General features: G+C 39.6%; 1 protein-coding gene across 1 annotated transcript in view; it reads right to left on the bottom strand.

The window, feature by feature from the left end:
• Positions 1-9,753: 9,753 nt before the first annotated feature.
• Positions 9,754-25,686, bottom strand: part of GTF3C3 (general transcription factor IIIC subunit 3) — a 34,474-nt gene continuing 18,541 nt past the window's right edge. Inside the window, exons 10-15 of the mRNA XM_049773195.1 lie at positions 25,262-25,397; positions 19,928-20,165; positions 19,036-19,226; positions 15,558-15,682; positions 13,014-13,166; positions 9,754-10,238 (exon numbers count right to left, since the gene is read on the bottom strand). Coding sequence (XP_049629152.1) covers positions 10,116-10,238; positions 13,014-13,166; positions 15,558-15,682; positions 19,036-19,226; positions 19,928-20,165; positions 25,262-25,397 — 966 coding nt within the window. The 3' untranslated portion in view covers positions 9,754-10,115. The remainder of the gene's footprint in view (positions 10,239-13,013; positions 13,167-15,557; positions 15,683-19,035; positions 19,227-19,927; positions 20,166-25,261; positions 25,398-25,686) is intronic.

The following is a 25,686-nucleotide window of genomic DNA, read 5'->3' as shown; positions in this document are numbered from 1 at the left end:
AACCTTCATATCATGTGCTGGTCTTTTGTCCCTAATTTCTATTATCTCTGGGTCTTTTTGTCTTTTGTTTTTCTTAAATCTCATAGATGAGTTTCACTAATTCTGGCCTTTTTGAGAGTCATGGAAAACAGTGAGGCATGAGTGGCCCATCCCAGGCCCCAAAGGCCTCTTGTTTTAGGGTGCTCCCACATGGTTCTGCCAAGATTCAGATCAACAGTGCTGGAGCCTCATGCCCAGGGCCTAGAGGGGAGTCAAGTGGGCAAAGCTGTTGGGCCAGTACAGAGTCACTCTCCTGTAGGACAGAAATAAAGGTCCAAAAGGAGCTGAAACCTTCATTAAACAGGCTTATGGCAGTGTTGATGTGGCTGGGGAAGTGACTATGTAAAGATAGATTTATTCAGAAACTAGTAGACGTTGGTGAGAACAGGTGGAGAACTACCCAAAGAGTGGGAAAGACTGGTCTACCCAGGTCAGTCAAATCAGGTGGGGTCTTAGTATAGCTGTCGCCATGTTTCACCACTGATCAGCACAGAGAAAGGCCTAGAGGCTTCTCCCAGCAACTGGAGATCAAGGGCCCTGGGCAAAGTTGTCACTGGACAAATTCTGGAGTAGGCTCATAAGGTAATCCAAGTACAAGTACATTTGTTTTCAAGTCACAGAGACATGTATTTCACTCATAATGACCCACTAAGTCATGATTCCCTAGTACCAGAAACTTTTGGCTTGCCTCTGCCTCAGAAGACTCCTTGCTTTTGCTTTGAGATCATACCCAGTTATAGTTACTCTTAGCTCTGTGATCAGAGATCCTTCCTGGCAGTGCTTGATGGATCATAAAAAATACCTAAGATTGCACTGGGTTAATCCTATGGGCAGTGTGCCAGGCAATGTCTTGACCTCTGTACTATTTCTAAATCCTAGACTTACACTTGTTTGTTTGCCATCCTTCTGGGGTAGAAAAAAAAAAAAAGACTGAAGGTGCTTTATGGCCTGGAGTCAAGGGGAGGTTGAGATGTCAGCAAGGAGAGACTGTCTGTGCAGTGTGGCATCAATTTGGCTCCTGACAGCACACCTGTCCCTCCCCAGTACTTCAGGAGCCTTAGGCAGGTGAAGTAGCCAGCAGCAATAAGTCTCAGCTCCTGGCAAAGAGCAGACATGAGGCTCCAAAGTGCCCAGTCGCTGCTCAGGCAGCAATGATGTTGCTGCCATTTCTGAACCTTTGATGCTACCATCCCTGGCTCTGGTGGAGGATGAGCGCCACATGCTGCCCTACATGGATTTTCTACAATGAATGGATTGGCCTATATCTATCACCATTTAGCAGGAAACTCAGTTGACCCTCTACCTCTTGAGAGATCTAGATCACAAGCAGGGTCATAATTGGTCCTGGAGGAGGTCGTCTTCATGATGAGACTTTCTGGGGCCTTTGGAGGTGAGTTCATCATAGAAAGCAGCAGGAACAGCATCCCCTGAGCCCTTCAGCAATGGGGCATCACCTAGATACTGCATAGAATCTCAAGACAATCTTAAATCCAAATCCACCGCTGCTGACCAGAGTGGTAGTTCCAAGGGTCAACATGATGTACGAAGCTTGAAGTACAATCCAGGCACTGCCTTTCCCTCTGCACACACTGCGGGATGATGGTCCTGGTGGCCTCCAGACTGCTGGATCTGAGCTCAAATACCCAAACTATCATCAACCAACAGAACCACACCTCCACCCCCTATGCACCACTGGGAGAGCCACTCCCCAACAAAACATCTAGTTGATTTTGTAAACTAAATGTACAAATGTTAGCATAAAACTTGTTTTAAAGTCCCCCTCGATCTCCTTATCTCTGAGAAACCCAGTCCCATTTCTCTAGACACCTTACAACTCCATGTCTACTCTGGACCTCCTTGACTTTGTGCCAATCTATTCCAAAGGCCCTGTTATTTGTTGTTGGGAATTGAGGTTTTTCTGTCTTCTATTGGGATCTTTAAAAATTCTAAAATTTTCCTAAATATTTCTAAACATAATGGAGCTTTCTCTTAGAGTTTTTTTCTCATTAAAGGGGGGAGGGTGAATATATCTGATTCTACCAAAATGTAAAACTTTCAGTTTTACCAACAAAGACACATATAGTAAAAAAGATTACATACAAATGACCAAGCTTTGTTTCCAGATTAAAAGATGTTAATAACAATTTTAGAAGGTTTTATTTTTTAATTTTCATTTACATAATGGCTAAAGAAAAATGACAAAAACTGTTCAGAGAAGAAAAATATCCAGCCAAAATATGTATAGACATAGGAGGAGGTAGATTTCAATCCCAGAACACATACAACAACCATTTTGGAAGAATAAAATAGCACATTTGATGTGGATAGGGGACACAGATCTTCTCTTCCTGGCCACTGTCCATCCCATTTAAGTGCTGGGGTCCTAGAGGTATAAGTAGGTAGCACTCCTGCCATGCTCACAGCCAAAGCTGCACCCTTCTTTTTGTTTGCTTTGATTTGTATAATTTTTAATAACTTAATCACCATGGTTACAAGCATGTTCATAGTTGAGTTTCAGTAATAAAATGTACACCCCCCTTCACTAGTGCAACTATCTCCAGCACTACAGCACAGCACTCCCAGGACTGGTGGTCCTGAGAACCACCAGGAGTGATTCCCTGAGTACAAAGACAAATGTAAGCCCCCAACTACTCAGGATGTGGCTCCACATCCCTAACATCCACATGCATAAGTGCTTATCAAGCAACATCAGTCATTCTGACTTGACACTGACAGATATGCAATGCTTGTCCTTTTTGTCCTGGAAAGACATCTTAGAAGAAAAAATTTAGATCTTTTCACATAATCGTACCATCAGAACTCAAATGTGTGAGAATTTCTTTTTTTTTTCCAGGCTTTCACTTATAAAAATATGAACTTAGACCAACTTCTATGAAAAACAGTATGGTGGGTGCTCAGTAAACTCAAAATTGAACTGCCATACGACCCAGCAATCCCTCTTTTGGATATCCCCTGGACAAAAAACATTCATCCAAAAGAATGTCTGGACACCACAATATGATACAATACAATAACTAAGACTTGGAATTAACCTAGATGCCCAACGACAAATGAGTGGATCATAGAGATGTGATATATAAATGGAATCCTACATAGCTGTAAGAATGATGTCATCATGCAATTTGCAGCAACATAGATGGAACTGGAGAATATTATGTTAAATGGAATAAGTTAGAAGAATAAGGATAAATACAAAATGATATCACTTATATATATGTAGTATTTAGAAAAACTGCATGAAGAAATGCAATGGTCTAAATAGGAGTTACCTCGAACACCCCTGACTCTAGAGCATAGCAAAAAGAAGGAAAGAAACAGTGGAAGAGAAGAAACACAGATATGAAAGCCATGTTAATTAATTAAGAAGGAAAGTAAAGAACTAAGGTCATCACCTGTTTCTCAAGTTGAACATTGGACATTGATAAAATCAAAATCCCCTAAGAAGGAGTTCATCAAACCACAATAGGAATACATTTTACATGACATCTTCAAAATACTAAAAGAACTAATGAATATGAAATCAAATAAAAACTGTCTCTTGGGGACAGAGAGAATGCGAAATAGACTGCAACATATGCTTTACATGCAAGAGGATAATAAAACATACTTTTTCAGAAGTAAAAGTAAAAAATCAAGACTTCAAACAGATGATCATAGTACTGGTAACACATTACCCTAGTTATAATATCTTGAAACAAAATGAGCACCACCAGGGGTAACCCTTGAGCACAACTGGAAGTAGTTCTGAGTTCTGCTTGCAGTTGGTTATACCCCATCCCAATCAAACTTTGTCTGTGTAATTGCACAAAAGGCAACACAAATGGAATCAAGAGACCCAAATTTTAATAATCTAAACTTAAAATGAACCTGTTATACTGGTTTGCTGGGGGTCAGGGGGGTGGTAAGGGATATACTCTGGGAACATTGATGGAGGGAGGTTGACACTGGTGATGTGATTGGCTCTGATTGATTGTATGTGTGAAACCAAACTATGAAGGACTTTGTAAATCACAATGGTTTCTGGGGCTGGAGAGATAGCATGGAGGCAAGGTGTTTGTCTTGCATGCAGAAGGACGGTGATTCGAATCCTGACATCCAATATAGTCCCCAGGGCCTGCCAGGAGCGATTTCTGAGCGTAGAGCCAGGAGTAACTCCTGAGCGCTGCTGGGTGTGACCCCCCCCCCAAAACAAAACAAAACAATCACAATGGGTTTCAATAAAATTTAAAAAAGAAAACAAGCAAACAACAAAACAAAACATGAACTTGGAAAGAAAATGAATATTAAGGAGCATCGGGATAGGGTGCGAAACTTATCCTGACATTTAACTCTGCTAAATTATCAGGATAATTCTTTGAAAATCTAGAAATAAAATCGATGTGAATGTTCACTCCCCCCAGGACTGGTTTTGAATTGTACTTGTGGAAGGACTTGAAGGCGGTGCTTTACAACAAGGCTACTACTTGTAGCACTCACAAGAAGCTGCAGGATTGTCTGGTCTGGTAGGTTCAAGGCCTAAACTCTAGGCTCTCAACTACAGGCCTTTCTTTGAAGGTTGCGCAGTTCTGTGAGTTCATGCTCTCTCTAGTGGTGAGATCACAGTTTTTTTCTCCCATCTCCAGGCAGGTAAAAGCCACAGCCAGTGTAGCTGTATTTATGCCTTCCATGTAGTACACAGTAAGTTACTGAGTTATTCGAAAAATATGTCTGCCAACTGCCTTCAGGGATGAGGATTTGGTAAAATAAGACACACCAGGTTTGTTGCATCCAAAGCTAACTAGCATTTGAAGAAAACATCTTAAATTGAATAGAATGTTGTTAGAGCATTTCAGTTACCTTGATTTTGCTTTTTTTTGAGGGAAGAGTTCAAGGCTGAGAAACAAGCAGCTAGGAACCCTTGAGGGCTTCACTTGAGGGCAAGTGTTGACAAGGACAGAGCTTTTTGAGTGTGTGTCCACATGTGAATGGGGATGTTGAAATCTTTTCAATACGATTTATTTTTTTTAAAAAAATTAAAGAATGTTAGAAGCTGGTATAATCGTATTCAAACAATTTCGTAATTAAATTCCTTTTCAAAGCTACAGAAATGTGCTGCCACCTATTGCATAAAAAAGATAGCTGCATGGCCAGGGAGAAAATGTTGGGCTCAATGCTTACTTAGCACTGGAGGCTGCTCCTCCTTTACCCCAGTACCTGGGGAAAGATGGTGGTCCCCAACACTGTGGGCCAAGCAATAACACAACTCTGTGCCATAAATCAAATGATTGGGTCTATCCTGTTGGGCCAGATGTGGCTGGGGTCCAAGAGTACTGCTGCGGAAGCCTCCCCAGATTAATTCAGGAGGAGTTGCTCCCATTGGAATGATCTATAACAAGGCAATTAATCACCTTTAACTATGAGTCTGGAGAACTGCCAAATAAAACTTGTAATTAAGACCGTTGTGTAAACTTTTATTTTCTTCACTTTTTCATTTGAACTTTATTCTTTCATTAATATTGGCATCAATTTTATAAAGCTCTCCCACTCTTTGAATAGTCCTACTTGATTATTTTTATTTTGGATTTTGTTTTATTTTTTGGGATCAAACCCAGCAGTGCTCAGGGGTTACTCCTGGCACTGTGCTCAGAACTTACTCCAGGCAGGCTCGAGGAACCTTTTAGGGATGCTGGGGATTGAACCCAGGTCAGTTGCATGTAAGACTAACAAACACCTTACCCAGTGTGCTATCGCTCCAGCCCCAAAGAGCCTTATTTTATATATATATAACACTCTACTCTTCCCTTATCTTCTCACCTGGGGAAGTGAGGAAGTGAGGTCTATTTTCCCGTTTTCTGTCTCTTGAATTTGTTTTCTTCCCTTTGAGCCCTCACTGCCCACCTTCTCCCACTATGTCATGGATCTGTCATTTCAGAGGCTATCGCCAGGCTCCTAATGATCTTCGATTATCTACTCATTTAATTGTATAATTAGCTACTCTGTGTGGAGCTCAGGGGGAGTTGGTTTGGGTCAGACCAAGTTATTTCGCTGGATTGTCCCCAATTCTAAGTACTTACGCTCTTCTCGTTGGGAGTGGGAAGCCAGGATGGAGTGAAATCTTTTCATTCCCTGCTAGAAGAATGTTAACTTGGAAGCAGAGTCCATTGTTGAGACTTTCACTTAACCCTATCAGTATAACACTGCTATTCCTTGCTTCAGGGCTTTTGAGCAGAGCATATACTTTGTGTGTGTGAGGGTCTGGATCTGATACTGTAAAAAGAAAAAAAAAACAATGGGGCCCAGTCGAGAGTATAGTAGGTAAGGCACTTGCCTCACACAAAGCAGATTGATCCCCGGCATTTTGTATGGTCCCTGAACACCACCAGGAGTAATTCCTGACTGCAGAGTCAGAGCAGGAATAACCCCTAAGCACTGCTAGCTATGGCTTAAAAAAAATTAAAAAAGAGGAGGGAAGAAGGAAAACTAGGAATTTCTCAGCCCCAACAAATTCATCTTCTACCACCCAAACCTCCACCTGGATTTATTTCTCTAGCCTATTTAGTTACCAGTTTCCTATTTGCTTTCTTTTTTCAGAAGTGATTCTGTCACCTCTTCTCTCATTCTCTCTGATCTTGAATTTATATCGAATTACAGTTTCTTGCCAGTTTTGGTTTTGAAACCTGTGGTCTTAGTAGACCAGAGGTGTGGCAAGCTAAGGCTTTCAGCTGTTCACTATTTCCAGGTGCGTCTCAACTGTCAACTGTTGAACGCTTTTCAGGGAGCCCACAAACTGAGGTCTGAGCCAGGCTGGAATACAAGAGCCAGACACAGCTGCAGAGCCACTCCAGCAGGCAATTTTCTCCAGCACTCTTCTGTGGGCTGACCCAGAGGATGTCAAGTTGGCTTTGCCATCTGATGATGCCCACTACCCATTACCAGTCCACACTTCTTCATCTTTGTCTTGCAAGATTTACTCTGAAACCTACATAACACTTGCTTCCTGGAGACCATCAGTGGCACAAACATTTAAGTGAGAACATACCTGGGAGGATACAGAATCATCTTAGAAATCACGTGAAGGAGAGAGCTCTGTGGGTATGTGCGCCAGCCTCACACTTGAGAATGGCATCAATGCAGTTTCAAAGACTCTCACCATCTTGCCAAAATGATATTAAAAATGCCAGGAGAGGGGCCGGAGAGATAGCCTGGAGGTAAGGCATTTGCCTTTCATGCAGAAGGTCGGTGGTTCAAATCCTAGCATCCCATATGGTCCCCTGAGCCTGCCAGGAGTGGTTTCTGTGCATGGAACCAGGAGTAACTCCTTAGCACTGCCGGGTGTGACCCCAAAACCAAAAAAAAAAAAAAAAAAAAGCCAGGAGAGGGGCTGGAGAGATAGCATGGAGGTAAGGCATTTGCCTTGCATGCAGAAGGTTGGTGGTTTGAATCCCTGCATCCCATATGGTCCCCTGAGCCTGCCAGGAGCGATTTCTGAGCATAGAGCCAGGAGTCACTCCTGAATGCTGCCGGGTGTGACCCAAAAACAAAAACAAACAAAAAATAAATAAATAAAAATGCCTGAAGAGATTACGATTAGCCCAGTTTGAGTTAAGCTCGATGATCAGAGGCCAGAAACAGCAAGTCTCTAGTGGAGGTCTTTACAGAAAAGGAGGAAATGCGAACTATTTATCATTCCAAAAGTAAAGCTAGTGCTAGAAGATGCTGTTTCCAGAGTTCCTATGGGGGAGTATTAGAAAATCATCTTAAAAGCTAGATGAGAAATACGGGCTCCCTAGAGTAAGAGTAAGACCTCTGCTCCATGTCCTCCACTGACAGTTCAGAGATTCAACATGCCTTGCTAGATGTCCATCCAGAGTCTACACTGAGTTTCTTGACTTGTAAAGCTCTCCAGATAAGAGGAATTATCACTTTTCTATCAGTCATTTTCTTGAAAAATTTTGTTATGGGATTTGGACAGACTGAAGACTTTTATTTCCATTAAATTGCTTTATGTTTCATTTCATTTCATTGTACATCATCCTATCAATTTGTATTAGTTTGCTATTACCTAAAATACCCAGTGGACTTTCAATGAGCTTATGGTAAATTAATTACAATCTATATTTTAAAAATTGGCAACTTACAGGGCTGGAGCAATAGCACAGTGGGTAGGGCATTTGCCTTGCACACAGCCACCCTGAGTTCAATCCCCAGCATCCCATATGGTCTCAGGAGCCTTCAAGGAGTGATTTTTGAGTGCAGAGACAGGATTAGGCTCTGTGTGTGTATGTTTGCTGGGTGTGCACTTCCCCTCAAATTGAAATTTAAACTTAAGTTAGCATTTAGATTGCAGAGGCACATCTGAAGGTGCTTGGGGGATCATGAAATGGTCTGGGGTCAAACCTGACATGCACTCCAACCCTCTGAACTGTTTCCCTGACACTTGGTGTGTAATTACTTAATAAATTGTTATATAGTTCAATTGGCTTTCATTCTTGATTTATTGATACTAGTACTTCCTATTCTCTCTCTTACACACACACACACACACACACACACACACACACACACACACCTACCTACCTATCTTTCTGCTGTCAATTAAACTTAACAGACAGTTGCAACTCAATTATATTGTCCCTGGTTTTTGATATGCCCTTCCTTCCTGTGGACATTTAAAGAAGCATGAATGCTCAATGAAAAGGAAGGTTGGTTTGGATCTTTTTATTTTGATGCAAGTAACAGCAAAACTAAAGCTAGTATAAAAAGTGGAATTTATTAGAGAACCAAGAATATCTGATAGAACCCAAGAACAATAGTAATGTAACCACAGAAAAGGCTCACAACACATTTATAGGAGAAGGAGAGGAATGACTGGGGAAATCTCTGGGAGCACCATGAACTCTGCGCATATCTCATCTCCAAATGCAACTGGCTTCCATTTTCTTAGTCATCAGAATGGGGCGAAATGGAGTAGCTGGTGCACAGGAAAATTTGAAACTGACTCACAGAAAGTGCCAGCCCCGTAGACAGAGGAGGAAAGAGATGATTGAGGGGCTTATGTGGGTTGGGAAGCAGGCTCCCTGCTGAGTCAACTGTGAACACTGGCAAAGAAACTCATGGCACAGTGTGACTCAAGGGGATCCTATGGTCAGGCTGAGGGAGCAGAAAGGAAGAACTGTGAGCTTTTCTCAAATTATTACTCTAGAAGATTATTTTTGTTGTTGTTTGTTTGTGGGTCACATCTGGCAGTGCTCAGGGATTACTCTTAGCTCTGTGCTCAGAAATTGCTCCTGGCAGGCACGGGAAACCATATGGGATGCCAGGATTTGAACCATCGTCCGTCCTGGGTTGGCTACATGCAAAGTAAACACGCTACCACTGTGCTCTCTCTCTGGCCCCTCTAGAAGATTAATTTTTAAACTCAAATTTTAGTGTAGGCTCTTACTGCTTCTAAGGTTTCTGTGTTTCAAATACTCCTTGTTTTTTGTTTCTTTTTTCATGTCACTGGGAGACTTTAATAGACAAAATCCTGGAAAACAAAAATATAGCTAGCAATCTCCTTTTCTCTTTCTAGATCAAGGTAGGCACAACTTTTATGCCTGAACTGGAATAAGTATGAAGGAATGTTCTGGAGCAAGAAATAGCTTGCAGTGATCTTGAAGATGCTATTTTATCTCAAATATAAACAACACTTCTTTCAAATAATATACACAAAAGTTTCAGTATTTAAAGAACTATATTAAGAAATCACATAGTTTTAGTACTGTAACCAAAGCACCTCTCACAAAACAAATGCTGGTGCTTAATATACAGTACTGAACACACATATGCATAAAAGAAAAAAAAATCAACTCCAAGCTCGCACCAGAGTTGTTATCATTCATTTCAGCTTTGGATCAATTTTAGTACAAAATGCTAAGATAAAAGAACAATACACAAATTCATGTAGAAATGACAGTTTTGTATCCAGAAGATCATTATCACACATTAAAAGAAATCACTAGATAATATTGAAATCATCCCCCAATAATAAGTCCTGAGGCAGAAAACACTGGTTCTTCCTCCGCCTTCGAGCTGAGTCAGACACAACAATAGGTAAACAGCAGCTTCCTCGCCATCAGGATATTCCCGCTGCTCTGGTATATGAGGGACAAGTTGTAGGCAATATCTCTTCGTAAATCTAACTGGTCAAGTTCTATACCCTGAGGAGAAAAAGATACAGGAATGAGTCATATTTCAAACCAACAACTGGGACAATTTTGTGACAAATAAACAGTGTTATAAGTCAAAGTATTCAAAAATCCCTACTACTAAAATTATAAAATTCTAAATGCGCTGAGTCTAAATTTTTTTCCAAATTTTACTGAGTCAGTTCATCATTACAGTGATTTATCATCAAATATTTTCTCCTTTACTTTTTAATTTCTAAAATCTCTACTCAAGCAGGTATTTCTTTTATGATCAAACTCTAAATATGAAACCTTAGATTTTTTTTTTCTCACTTTATTTCAGTTTGAGTTTAGTCTTGAAAACTACTTTTGCTTAACTGGAGGCCGTACCTGGTCATGCTCAGGCTGCTATGCTGAGCAATTCAGGGTGTGTCCCCTCCCCCCCCAAAAAAGACAATGCACATTACCTTCAACTATTATATATTCTAAGTATTTTTTTTTAGAAATATATCTTGTATTTGTAACTAAACTTTAACTAATACTTTAAATTGAAATGTATAAATGTATTTTGAACTTTTTTTTTTTTTTTTGGTTTTTGGGCCACACCCGGCAATGCTCAGGGGTTACTCCTGGCTGTCTGCTCAGAAATAGCTCCTGGCAGGCACAGGGGACCATATGGGACACCGGGATTCGAACCAACCACCTTTGGTCCTGGATCGGCTGCTTGCAAGGCAAATGCAGCTGTGCTATCTCTCCGGGCCCTATTTTGAACCTTTTAAAAGAAAACAAACCCACTCTATTTCCTTCCTCTCCCTTCTCCTTTCCAGGTAATCTTAGTTCTATTAGCAATGCCCACTGGTTCATACTAGTGCTGTCTTTTCACCCAGTTTATATCCTTATATTTATCACTCACAATGGAAATCACCCAATACTTGTCTTTTTCACTTCTGACTTATTTCCCAGAGTACTTAGTAGTTTACAGGAAATGGCAAAACTTGATCTTTTATAATGGCTAAATAGTATTCTATTGAAGCAAGTTTTAAAACTGGACACTTGCCTTGCATGTGGCTGGCACAGATTTTATCCCTGGTGTTCCTTATAGTCCTCAGAGCCCTACCAGGAGTGAAGACTGAGCAAAGAGCCAAGTGTAAGTAAGCCCTAAGAACTGCAGGGTGTAGCCCAAAACCAAAGTTTAACCAATAAATTAAAGTCTCAGTCACAATAACGAAGGAATAACTATATAGAGTATTTAAAAAATAATAAAGAAAAGAAAAAGCCATAGATGAATAGCAATATAATCTTTTTTTTTTTTTAGAAATAATGACTTTAATTATGCATTTACTTCTTGAAAGGCTTGTAAGTCTAGTCTTACTAGTACTACAGAAAAGCAATATAATCTTAATAAGAGCCTAAGTATAATGGCTAGAAAAGAAAATTGAAAATAAATAAAAAGAAAACGAAAAAAAAAAAAAAAGAAAATTGATATGTCACTAGAAAAATGTACAATTTCTACACCTTAAAAAAAAAAAGAACTTGAGGCCAGAGTGATAGAGAAGCGGTAGGGCATTTGCATTGCATGCTGCTGACCCGGGATGTTCCATCCCCGGCATTCCATATGGTCCCGAGTTTGTCAGGAGCAATTTTTGAGCACAGAGCCAGGAGTAACCTCTGAACACCGCTGGGTATGCTCCCCCTATCATAAGAACTAACACAAATGACCAAAGTCTCTGTAGTATATAACAAAAAGACATATAAAACATAGGTTTAGGAAGATAAACTACAAATTGACCATAATGCCTAACTCTGGGTTGCTATTATCAATTTTTTCTCTTAAATAACAAAGCAATTAACTCAAAGGAAGGGATTTATATTTCTAATCTTTCCGGATGCAAAACTATAGAATAACTGAAAAAATATCGGCAGCACAAATACTACCACCATTATTTACACAGCTAGGAGACAATAATATAAAGGAATACATAACATATTTTATTGTAAAACATACCAATAAAACATACTTTTTCAGAAATAAAAGTAAAAAATCAAGACTTCAAACAGGGGCTGGGAAGGTGGCGCTAGAGGTAAGGTGTCTGCCTTACAAGCGCTAGCCAAGGAATGGACCGCGGTTCGATCCCCCGGCGTCCCATATGGTCCCCCCAAGCCAGGGGCGATTTCTGAGCGCATAGCCAGGAGTAACCCCTGAGTGTCAAACGGGTGTGGCCCAAAAACCAAAAAAAAAAAAAAAGACTTCAAACAGATGATCATAGTACTGATAACACATTACCCTAGTTATAATATCTTGAAACAAAATGACATTAATACTTATCCCCATATTTAGAAATATGGTACAATTGAACATGAGATCTTCATGCTTCATGTCTACCATGGTTAGAATCACAAGCTGTACGTGCCCACCTGGTAGCTGGTAAGTCATAAGATTATAAGTTATAACTTATAAGTTATAAGGATATCAAATGCCACTTGTTACAAAATATATTTCCATAAATGCATCAGAATAGAAAAAAATAGTTTTTAGGGGCCGGAGAGATAGCATGGAGGTAAGGTGTTTGCCTTTCATGCAGGAGGTCATTGGTTCGAATCCCGGCACCCCATATGGTCCCCCGTGCCTGCCAGGAGCAATTTCTGAGCCTGGAGCCAGGAATAACCCCTGAGTACTGCCGGGTGTGACCCAAAAACCAAAAAAAAAAAAAAAAAAATAGTTTTTAATGTATCAACTACTATTAATTCCACTGTTTGGCCCATAACACCAACCTAAGCCACTTCTCAATAAAGTAAATCACACAGTACCTCTACTACTATTGGAGGAAGTGCCAGGGCTTTCTCATAATAGTGGATTGCAAGATGAATCAGCCCCAGCTGGTGAAGGCTCCGGCCCAAGTTGTAGAATGACTCCTGGCAAGGTCCACGGAGACTGAGATATCGATTCAGGAAGGAAAAGCCCTGCCAAAAAGAAAAACAATTTGGCACTGTATTCACTTGGTTAGTATGTACTGGGAATACTAATATTTAAAGAGCATCACCTTTAAAGAACTAAGACTGTAGTATAGTGTCATACTAATCTGGAAGAAAGAGCTCTTTTGAGTGTAAACAAAGAAAAGATATTTTTAGCTCAGAACAAAGGGGACTGGAGGGATAGATAAGTGGCTAGGGAGGGCACTTGCCTTGCATGAGTCAGATCCAACTTTAATTCCCTATATCCTATTTGGTCCCCCAAGCACGCCAGAAGTGATTCTTGAATATATTACCAGGTGTGATCCCCAAACCAAAAACCAAAGCCTCCCAAAACAAACAAAAAAACAGAACAGAAGTTACAAAAACAAAGCCTAATATTAAAATTAGCTGTCAAAGAGCCAATGTAAAAAACATTGGTTATATATTTAATGTCTTTTTCTCTTTTTTTCTTTTTTTTGGGGGGCCACACCCGGTGACACTCAGGTGTTACTCCTGGCTATGTGCTCAGAAATTCCTCCTGGCTTGGGGGACCATATGGGACGCTGGGGGATCGAACCACAGTCTGTCCTAAGCTAGTGCCAGCAAGGCAGATGCCTTACTGCTTGCACTACTGCTCTGGCCCCTATATTTAATAGTTTTTAGGCATTTGCTTAGTTTGTTTTGTTTTGTTTTGTTTTGGGGCCACACCTGTTGATGCTCAGGGGTTACTTCTGGCTATGCGCTCAGAAATCACTCCTGGCTTGGGGGGACCATATGGGATGGATGGAAAGCGATCCATCCTAGGCTAGCGCTTGCAAGGCAGACACCTTACCTCTAGCGCCACTGCTCTGGCCCTGTTTTGTTTTTTTTAATTGGGAGGTTCACACCTGGCAATACTGAGGGGTTAATCCTTCAGTATTTCCTTCAGTATTTCCTCAATAATTCCTCACCAGGAATTACTCTTGTTGGTGCTCAGGGGACCATATGGGATGCTGGGCAATGAATTTGAGTCCATTGCATGCAAGGCAAGGCAAGCACCCTATTCACTGTTCCCTCTCTCAAGCCCTTAATTTTTTTTCTTTTTAATAATATAACCCAGTAAATGTTTTGGTTTAAGATACAAGTTTTAAAGTTTGAGCAGAACATAAAATCTGAAGCTTTCCCTCCCTTCTTCCCTCTCCTCCCCTCCCCTCTCCTCCCCTCCCCTCCCCTCCCCTCCCCTCCCCTCCCTCCCTCCCTCCCTCCCTCCCTCCCTCCCTTCCTTCCTTCCTTCCTTCCTTCCTTCCTTCCTTCCTTCCTTCCTTCCTTCCTTCCTTCCTTCCTTCCTTCCTTCCTTCCTTCTTCCTTCCTTCGCCATACCACACCCAGTGGTTTGTTATTAATGCCAATGTTTTCTTCCTAAACTATTTAGTAATTATGCCTTTACATTTATCAAACAAATAAAAAAAATAAGAATCAGGAGATAGAGCAATAATATAGCAGACAAGGCCTTGAGTGCAACTGACTCAGGTTTAATCCCTGGCATCCTATATGTCCTCTGAGCCTACAAGGAGTAAATTTTGAAAGCAGAATCAGGAGTAACTCTTGAAGATGGTTGGGTGTGGCCCCAAAACAAAACAAACAACAAAAACTGAAATCATAAAAAAAATAAGTGTTGAAGATACAGAAATGAACTACACAGACTTGATTACTGATTACCTTGAAGTTTATATTAGAGACAAATTATATACAAAGTAAATAAGAAAATAAACTGTAATTTTAAAGTGCTGTGAGAAGAAAAATTTTTTTTTTTTTTGGTTTTTGGGCCACACCCGGCGGTGCTCAGGGGTTACTCCTGGCTGTCTGCTCAGAAATAGCTCCTGGCAGGCACGGGGGACCATATGGGACACCGGGATTCGAACCAACCACCTTTGGTCCTGGATCGGCTGCTTGCAAGGCAAACACCGCTGTGCTATCTCTCCGGGCCCAAGAAGAAAATTTTTAAAAAGTTGTTGTAGATCTAAGGAATAGTCAGATATTCATATATTACTATGTGTATGTATGTATATATATATATATACATATACATATATATGTATATTTAAAAATAAATCAATTTGCAGTTAACTAGAAGACTGGAGGCTTTAAGAGGCCCAGAGTATAAAAAATCAGAACAAAAGTCCTCAGATTTTGCTGTGCCCTCTTTCCTGATGATCTGCCTGCAAACCCTGTCCCTGTTCCTCTGTCAGGCTGTGTGTCTGAGCAGTGTACCAGGCGTGGCCTCCAGGGTGCTGAACATGGACACAGTGTGGTGACACCCAGCAGGTATGCTCAGTGGGCATTTCTTTCGAGTCAAAATAAAAGCATTTTGTGTATTCATTTTTTAAAAGAAGCATGTAAGGAGAAACTGAAACGAATTACCTGTACGACAAGGGCATGTCTCTTTAAAACATACTTCTGAGACGCCATGTGGAAAAAAGTCAGCCCAATACACAGGTTGTAGAGAGGCTCATTGGGATGGGTGCGAAAAGCCTGCACATACTGTCCTGAAAAGAGCAGTGATGTCAGATTATGTCACACAGTTCAGATTTTTCAGCACGCATTCAAGTAGACCATTTAATTTTTCTTTAATTAGCTTCTAGTTTATAGTTGTGTCAACCCTCCCACCACTCAAGTTCCAATGTCATACCCCCCGCCAAAAAGATCCCTCTGTTCATCTCTCCTTAAATATGTTTTAAAACTAACCAAGGAGGGGCCGGAGTGATAGCACAGCAGTAGGACATTTGCCTCTCATGCAGCTGACCCAGGAGGGATCTGGTTCAATTCCTGGCATATATGGTTCCCCAGCCTGCCAGGGGTGATTTCTGAGTGCAGAGCCAGGAGTAGCCCCTGAGAGCAGCTGAGTGTGGCCCAGAAACCAATCAATCAATTAACCAATATGTAAAGTTAAAATAAATTAAAAAAAAAACAAACCAAACATTACTGATAGTGAACATACAAAAGAAATTCTATGAGGGGGAGGGAAGAGGAAATGGGAGGTAGGACAAAAACGGAGGGTTAGGGAGGACAATTTGGGGATGGGAAGCCCCCCTGATTTTGTGTAAATATGTACCTAAAATATTGTCAACAATATGTAAGCCACTATGATCAAAATAAAAATTATATTAAAAAAAATATTGTAAAATTCTAAAATATTGACAGAATTGTAAAAAAAAAAAAGGTACACAATTAGGATTTATTCATAAATGTATCGTGACCAAGAAACATAAATATAAGTGACTAAAAGTAACGTCAGCTAAGCCATATTTCCGTTTATAGTTATCCTTCCAAAATAAATATGTCATCAGAAACCTGGCGCATGCTCTGTGGCTCAGAAATTCTAGCTAGATCCAGGTCTGCTGTAATTCTAGTAGCGCAACATGTAATCCTGGCAATGTAATCTATTGGGGATTACTGGCACCACAGATATGTAACAAATGTCTATGATCTCTGGTACCATAACCAAACAGGTGATCCTGAGCCATTGCAAGAATAGAAGGGAAATGGAAAAATTTCAATGTAATTTCTCATGGGTGATCATAAATTTAGTCTATGGTCTTAAAAGGAACAGATCCTTTACTCCACTCCAGAGTTGCAGGCATCCCAGCTCAGGAGTGAATAATTTCTCTTCCTTTACTTTATGGTGTTCACTTTCTTTTTCCTTTCTATTTTTTAAATAAAACTATACTTAATTAAAAAAAAAAAAAGCAGTGAACTCTTTTGGTAATTTTTTTTAAAAAATGAATATGTCTTAAAATTTTTAGTGACTAAAAGTGAAAAAAGGCTTTTATTTGCAGGGATGGGAGCATCTTTTAAAGGGGCCACCCTCAGTGATGCTCAAGATCACCCCTGGCAGTGTTCAGGGGACCATACACAATGCCAGATTGAACTACAGTCAACTAAGTGAAAGGCAAGCACCATAAACCGTATACTATCTCATTCGTACCAACTATGTTTTTCAGATTCTGGAGCTATTTCCCTAAATGTAGCAATTGCCTTTTATTTTAAAAATAAGAAAATCTGGATTTATCTAAAGTAAGAATTTAGAGTTTTGAATTATTTTTCATTTCATTTTGAGCCACACCTGGTAGCACAAAGGGGTTACTCCTGGATTTGCACTCAGTAATTATCCCAGCAAGTTCAGGGGATCATATGGGATGCCAGGTATTGTACCTGTTCAACTGTATACAAGGCAAATGCCCAACCTGCTGTGCTAACACACTAGCCCAAGAATTTAGAGTTTTTTTAATTTAATGTACACTATCCTTTATATTTGTTAAAACCTAACCACCTTAATTTTTTCTTATGAAAAGGAATGACATATTTATTTATACATAAATAAAAATATCTATTACTCTAGTTTCTGTTACAGGAGGAAAACTGGCAGAAAATCTCTTTACAGAACACATGATAAACTGCCACTTTTGGGTTTTACTTTTAATCTTCTGTAAGTTCCAGATACAGGAAAGTAAAATAAATCTCTATTTATACTTTCTTAACTTTAAACAATTTCAAAAAGCATACACACAATAAAGTTTAAAATTGGATGATTAATATTACAAGCTGAAAAATGATAAAACATCAATCATAAAACACAAATATAAAAATGTCAAATAGCCAAAATCCATTTAGTCCTAAAAAGTAAACTTGATATTCAGCTTTAGAGCAGCAAGAAATAGATGTCTCACTTTACAGTTAAAGACTTGGTTGCATTGTTTGCTATTCAATTGCTTTTGATCCCTATTACATATTTCTTTTTGTTTGCTTGTTTGTTTTGGGGGTGACACCCGGCAGCGCTCAGGGGTCACTCCTGGCTCTACGCTCAGAAATCACTCTTGGCAGGCTCGGGAGACTATATGGGATGCCGGGATTTGAACCACCATCCATCTGCAAGCAAGGCAAATGCCTTACCTCCATGCTATCTCTCTGGCCCACCTATTACATATTTCTTTTTTTTTTTTTTTTTTTTTTGGTTTTTGGGCCACACCCGGTGACGCTCAGGGGTTACTCCTGGCTATGCGCTCAGAAGTCGCTCCTGGCTTGGGGGACCATATGGGACGCCGGGGGATCGAACCGTGGTCCGTCCTAGGGTAGCGCAGGTAAGGCAGGCACCTTACCTTTAGCGCCACCGCCCGGCCTATTACATATTTCTTATAAATGATTTATGAATTTCCCCAACTTTAATAAGAATTTATAAAACTTATATAAAAATTGTTTTTTGGTTTTTGGGCCACACCCGGCAGCGCTCAAGGGGGTTACTCTGGCTATGTGCTCAGAAATCGCTCCTGGCAGGCTCGGGGGACCATATGAGATGTCAGAATTCGAACCACCGTCCTTCTGCATGCAAGGCAAATGCTATACCTCCATACCATCTCTCTGGCCCAGAATTATATAAATTTTAATATAAAGATTTCTTTTTATATTAGAAACAAATTTACTGATAGTTAACTACCAATAAATCATAAGTCCTTTTTCATACTATAGTCAATGAGTAAATCCTATCAGTAAATCATAAATCATATATTGAATCATAAATCCTTTATTATACTATAGCAAGTTAAAAGGCAAAGTATCTATAAGAACCCTTTAAAAAATTTTAAGCAAAAAAAATTGACTTTTCAAATAAAAGGCTTTTTAAGTTATGTCTTGGAACACCAAAGCTACGCAAGAATAATAAATTATTATTATTATTATTATATGTGATTTATTATTTTCATTTCCAAGATATAGAAACTATCAGAGACAGTAAACTCACTTGGGCATGGTAGCAGTATTTAAATCCAGGCAGTTCTACTACAAAGACCAGATTCCTAACATCACAGTGCTCATGGGTAACAAAGCAGCATGCCAGAACACTTACCAAGCGCATGCTTAAAACTACCAGACACAAATGCATTGTGTCCATTTAAGACACACAGGGCATGATTCTCGGGGTTTTTCAGCATTAAGCGGAGACAGAAGCGATGATGGCGTACTTCTTGGGAGTGCATGGTAACTTGATTGAAAATATTCCATAATTGTGGTTGATTGACATCTTCCATTACCATTACCCTAGAATTGCATAAAAAAGGCGTGAGTTGAAAAAAAAAGGAAAACAAAGAAAGTCTGATTTCTAAAAATAAATCCATTCAGTGCTGTCCAACCAACACTGAAACACCTCATTCTCCATGTAAGGAAAAGTGTGGCACAAAAACACTCACTATACAGGAAAGATTTTTCTCAGAAAAAAAAACTGCTTACTTTGGAATGACACCTTATTTTTACTCCTCGACAAAACTCTCAAGCCAAAAAATAGAATGGTGTGGTTTAGTTTTCTGACATGTTGGTTGTATAGTGACTGGTCTTTCAAGTGCTTTAAATTTCACTCTTTCTTCTCCCGTCCAATACAGTACAATGAGTTTTTAGTAATAGCTTATAATATTTTGTTAAAAGATTTTATATATAATAGTTCATTTAACCCTCACAATAATTCTTCAAGATGTAGTATAAACATGTAGAAGCACATCCACTTTATAAATGGAGAGACTGAGACATAAAGATATGAAAGCACATTTTCTCACAGCCTGTATCTGAACATCACGAACGAACTACATTAACCAGGAAGGAAGCAGGAGAACTGAAGGTTTATTAAATTAAATACAAAGACACTAAATAATGAAAGTTCATAGATACAGAATTAAAAAAAAAGTAAATATACTGAAGAAAAAAGAATTTAAAAAGTAAATATACTCAAGAATTAACAAGTAAACTACCTGATATAGGTGTAGGCCTTTTTGAAATTTTTGTCCAGAATTGCAGAACAGAGACCAAAGTATTCGAGTTCTCTGCGTTTTTGCCTGTCATCATAAAATGAGTAATATTCCAATGAAGAATCCACAAGTAGCTCAGCTTCCTGGAATCGGGTTAGGTCACACAGTGTGTATATGGCCTTCAATAGAAGGTTCCACCAATCGTCTTTTGTCAAGACACTTGTGAGAACAGCAAATATGGCTAAATTGAGAACAATGGAAATTAGTTAGGAAATGTTTTGAAACACTTTTAAACTTTTTAAAATGTACAAAATTTGGGACCGGAGAGATAGCACAGTGATAGAGTGTTTGCCTTGCACGCGGTTGACCATGGATGGACCCAGGTTCAATCCCTGGCATCCCATATAGTCCCCAGTCTGCCAGGAGTGATTTCTGAGCGCAGGGCCAGGAGTAACCCCTAAGCTGGGTGTGGCCCAAAAAAAAAATTAAAAAAAATAAAACAAACAAAATCTTGATGTTTCCTTTTTCTTTTCATGTGTTCAATTTTAAGGTTAATTTTGTTTTGTTTTTGTTTTTGTTTTTTTGTTTTGGGTCACACCTGGCAGCGCTCAGGGGTTACTCCTGGCTCTATGCTCAGAAATCACCCCTGGAAGGCACAGGGGACCATATGGGATGCCGGGATTCGAACCACCATCCTTCTGCATGAAAGGCAAACACCTTACCTCCATGCCATCTCTCCGGCAATTTTAAGGTTAATTTGGTAGCAAGCCTCTATGGACAACATTTTTTTTTAACTCATGAGAAATATAAGTTCTCAGCATCTACGTTCCTTCTGTTCTTCCTGTCTAGTGATCTATATGGTACCAGGTAATTTTCATGCTTGATTTCAAGTTTGTTCTCTCTGAAGTCCAACTACCACATTGTTTCAGTGCTAGCCAGGATCCTGATCTTTCAGGGAGAGCTTTCTATGACTGAGTAGAATACAAGATTCTACACAAGTAAAACATTCAAGTATTTGTTCAGTAAAGAACTTCCAAATTCATGCTTTAAGAATCAGATTGTTCACCACCTATCCTTTATGACTATAGTTTTCTTTCCTCAGACTCAGAATTTCATTTTCTTTCACAATATTCTTTCCCTTATTTGTTCATAAAAAATTTCTCTTTTATAATCCTTCAGAAACTGTCCAAAACTATACAACATTTTTAGTGTTCATTTAACCCAGTAAATCTTCTTTGGGAATCAATCAAAAAGCAACTAGTCAAAAATCTGAACATGCTTATTACAGAATTATTTATAGAAGTAACTACAGGTATCAACATAATAAGGGCATACTGAAAAATCATGGATTTGGGGCTGAAGAGAGTATAGAAATTATGTGGTGCCTGCTTTGCTTGCAGCCAATCCTGGCTCAATTCCTGGCAAAGCATATTGTCCCGTGAGTAGTCACAGTGACCATTGAATATAGGGTGAAGGCCTGAACTTCTGGGTCTGGCACCACTAAATTATGAAAATATTTTCCAATGGAATAGCACACATTTCTTTCATATGACAACTGCACAAAAATATTATCAACATGAGTAAACGTAAGTGTAAAGGCCAGAAGACCATATGCACAAAGAGAACTTGCCCATCCTATGCTGATGCACCAGTACAAAGTGCTCGCCATTATGATGAAAGAAAGAACCAATACAACAAAAGCTTTGAGTCTAAGAAAGAAAAAACACCAGTAGGGGCTGGAGTGGTGGCTCAAAGGGTAAGGCATTTGCCTTGCCCGAGATAGCCTAGGATGGACTGTGGTTCGATCTCCTGCATCCCATATGATTTCCCAAGCCAGAAATGATTTCTGAGCACGTAGCCAGGCGTAACCCCTGAGTGTCACTGGGTGTGGTGCAGAAACCAAAAGCCAAAAAAACAAACAAACAAAAAACACCAGTAAATCTGAACTGAGGGAAAACAGAATACAAACATGAAAGGTCATACATATAAATATAAAATAACTTAAGGAAATAGAGTCCCCAAATGCAAGCTAAGAGAAGACAAAGATTGGGATGAGGCCAGAATTAAGAAACTGGGGAGGAAAAAAAAAAAAAAAAGAAAAAAGAAAATGGGGATAAGGCAGGACTGAGGTATCTGAAATAGCAACTAATCCTCACTCCTCTCCCAACTCTCTTGGAAAACCTTGCTTATTTTATACTATTGCTTCTAGACAATCAGCTTCTCTGACAATCAGAGTCTCACATCATGATTTTACAATTTGGTCCTTTCCCAGCTAAAAACAAATGCTTTTAAAAACCATGTTTCTTAAGATTAGGTCAAAGCAACTAATTTTCAGAGTTTGCACTTGTCACTACTGTGACATCTGTCAAATAAATTTAGGCTTTCAATTTTCCAGCTGAGATAAACCTCCCGGTTGCTAACTCTGGGGGCCTTTTGGGAACTGGAAACAGATTCCATAAATCAAACATTACATTTTTAAACTTTCATAGGCTTATTCCTTTACATTTTTAATTCCCCTCACAAAATCATGTTTGTATAATTTCCTATTGCATGTAAAATTTTAAAAGGTGTTAGCACACTTATGCTATTAACTTTTTAAATTTATGTATCTGTAAAAAAGATAGTTTTTGAAATTATCCATCAACTTTCCATAGTTTTACAGTTTTGTGGAATTTCAGAAGTTTAGCTTAATTTATCTATATGTATATATTTATCACCACCTCCACAATGTAACATATATGGGACATAGAGAAACACAGTAAAGGAGTAATACAGAAGTGGAACGTTTGTTTACAGAAATGAGCTAACTGGGGTCCAGAAGTTAGAAATGGCAGGTCCTTGGTTGGTCTGTGTGAAGGTCCTTGGTTGGATATATGTGAAGGGAGACATATACTCTGATGGTGGTGTGCAGTGTTGGAATGAGAAAGCAAGAAACCAAATTAAAAAAAAAAAACTATTATTAATAGTACTATAAATCACAGTGTACCTCAATAGAAAGAGTGAAAAATAAATGTATGGGCTTGGTAGCTGGTTCAACAAGCTAAGAGCATGCTTCACATTCAAGAGACACAAATTCAATACAATACCAGATACCACGTGGTCTCCCAGTTATGACCAGTGGATCTGATCTTCAAGTACAAAGCTGGGAATGGCCCTGAGCATGATAAAATACACACACACACACACACACACACACACACACACACACACACACACAACAGAGAATGAAGTGAATGAAGTGTATATATATACACACATACATATATACATAGACACATATACATATACACATGTATATATATATATATATATGCACACATATATAAAGCAAGTAATTGGACATAAAAAAGCAATACGTTTTATGTGTGTGTGTGTGTGTGTGTGTGTGTGTGTGTGTGTGTATGTATGTCAATTAATCTTCACAAATTTTCTTTTTAAAAATCCAAGTTCAGGGGCCGGCGAGGTGGCGCTAGAGGTAAGGTGTCTGCCTTGCAAGCACTAGCCAAGGAAGGACCGAGGTTCGATCCCCCTGCATCCCATATGGTCCCCCCAAGCCAGGGGCAATTCCTGGACGCTTAGCCAGGAGTAACCCCTGAGCATCAAACGGGTGTGGCCCGAAAAAACAAACAAAAAAAAAAGTCCAAGTTCAGAACTGAGGAATCTGTATAGGGTTAAGATTCTCAGAGCACGGCAGGGATTGCTGAGAAACACAGGGAACCTCGGGAGCAGCACCAGAGTGGCCCAGGTGGCCTCTGGCCTTGCAGGGTCTGAGTGCTACAGTGTATTCTCAGGACTCAGCACTGAATTGTTTGCCTTGGTTGGCCTGGAAATGGCCATCACTCCCCTCATCAAAATAGCCAAAATCAATCTGTTATGTTTTTATGTTGCTGTGATTCAAACTAGGGCCTCACATGTGCAAGGCGTATTTTCTATTACATACCAAGCCCTTTATTTTAGCTTTCTCATGGAAAAAGCCAAGATTTTTAACTTTTTTTTAATTAAAAAATAAAAATGCAGAGATGGGGAGAAAGTACAGGGGTTGGTGAATATGCCTTGCATTTATGGAACTTGGCTTAATTCTCAATATATACCTAAAGGCCACCCAAGCATCACCAAGTATAGACCTGGAGGGCCCCGGCATTGCTGGATGTATCCTTAGTGGTCCCTAACACTACAGTGCCTGAGAAGTACTGAATGGCTGAGCTCTGTTTACACCTTGACTGGTTATCAGTGTATCCTTAAAGAGCTCCCAGAATGAGAAATTGATTCCTATTCCCCTACCCCCTTGTGGGGGGAGGAGATCTTTTTCTGTTTGTTTTTTTTTTGTTTTGTTTTGTTTTGTTTTGGTTTCTGGGCCACACCCAGCGTTGCTCAGGGGTTACTCCTGGCTGTCTGCTCAGAAATAGCTCCTGGGAGGCACGGGGGTCCATATGGGACACTGGGATTCAAACCAACCACCTTTAGTCCTGGATTGGCTGCTTGCAAGGAAAATGCCGCTGTGCTATCTCTCCAGGCCCCAGGGGAGTAGATCTTGATAATATTTATCCACAGCAAATAATCCACACAGACAGGAGGGTAAAGGGGTAAAAAGGCTGGGTGCAGAGAGTCCTTTGTCAGCCTACTACCAGCTCCAAAAAACACCTGGAGCCAGCCTGTAAACTCTACCAAAGGACCCCGAGCACCACGCTCCCAGACTATTTATTAGGCTCTCAAAAGCGCCCCCCACCTGGAAGGTAAAAGTGGGATAACAGGCAGAGATAATAGTCTTACGGAAATACTTTCATATATAACAGCTGATAATCACGGGAATCCCTCTTAGTTCCCTTTCTGGATCCCTCTCACCAAGAGTCCTTTCTTCCTCTCACTCCCTCCATCTTCTTTTCACTGTTCCTCACATCTGCATCCATTCCTTTCTTCTTTCCCTTCTTCCTGCCCCTCACTTTCTTCCTTGATACCATCCCTTCTTCTACCCCCACCAAACGAATAATTGAGAGATTTAGATTAGAATATTTTGCTGTACTTGAAAAGGTATCTTTTTAATTATATTATTTCAGGTGTTGTTTTAAGAGTTCTTTGGTGGCTGGAGAGAAAGAATAGCAGGTAGGGTTCTTGTCTTGCACACAGCTGACCTGGGTTCGATCCCTGGCATCCAAAATGGTCCTAGAACACTACAACAATTGATTGAGTGGAGAATAAGGAGAAACCCCAAACCAAATAGTCTCTTGTTTTATATATCTGAGTCTGAGCCCAGAATTGCACACATACAAGGCATGTGTTATATCACTGGACAGTATTTCAATCCAGCCAGGTTTTATATTATAAAGTGGAAATAAATACCTTTTGCATCACCGTTAGCTGCCTCTTGGTCATTATTGTCTGATATTTTATCTCTTGACACTTTAACAAGGTAGAGATGTCTCTCTCCAGACTTAGAACTTGATATCAAACAAACTTGGGCTCTATTCATTGCTACCTGAATTAAAGAAATAGTTTGAGTCTTAATTACAGATTTTTAAAAGAAAATCTACAGTACACAGTAAATATCTTTAATGAAGGAAAAAAGCAGCCAAATTACTGCCTATACATAAAAGTAATCAGTACAGACTTTCTTTTTTCTTGACATTTTTGAGCTACATTACTCAACTTAATAAGGAAAAAGGCAATTCATGCTGAACTATAACAAATCCAAATACAAACATGACTACCTCTTTGGATAAAATCAGACTTGGAAAGAATATCATATTTTGAAAGTAACATTGCAA

This window comes from Suncus etruscus, chromosome 5, assembly GCF_024139225.1.
Source record: "Suncus etruscus isolate mSunEtr1 chromosome 5, mSunEtr1.pri.cur, whole genome shotgun sequence".
NCBI lineage: Eukaryota > Metazoa > Chordata > Mammalia > Eulipotyphla > Soricidae > Suncus > Suncus etruscus.
This window is presented reverse-complemented; position numbering and strand designations above follow the sequence as displayed.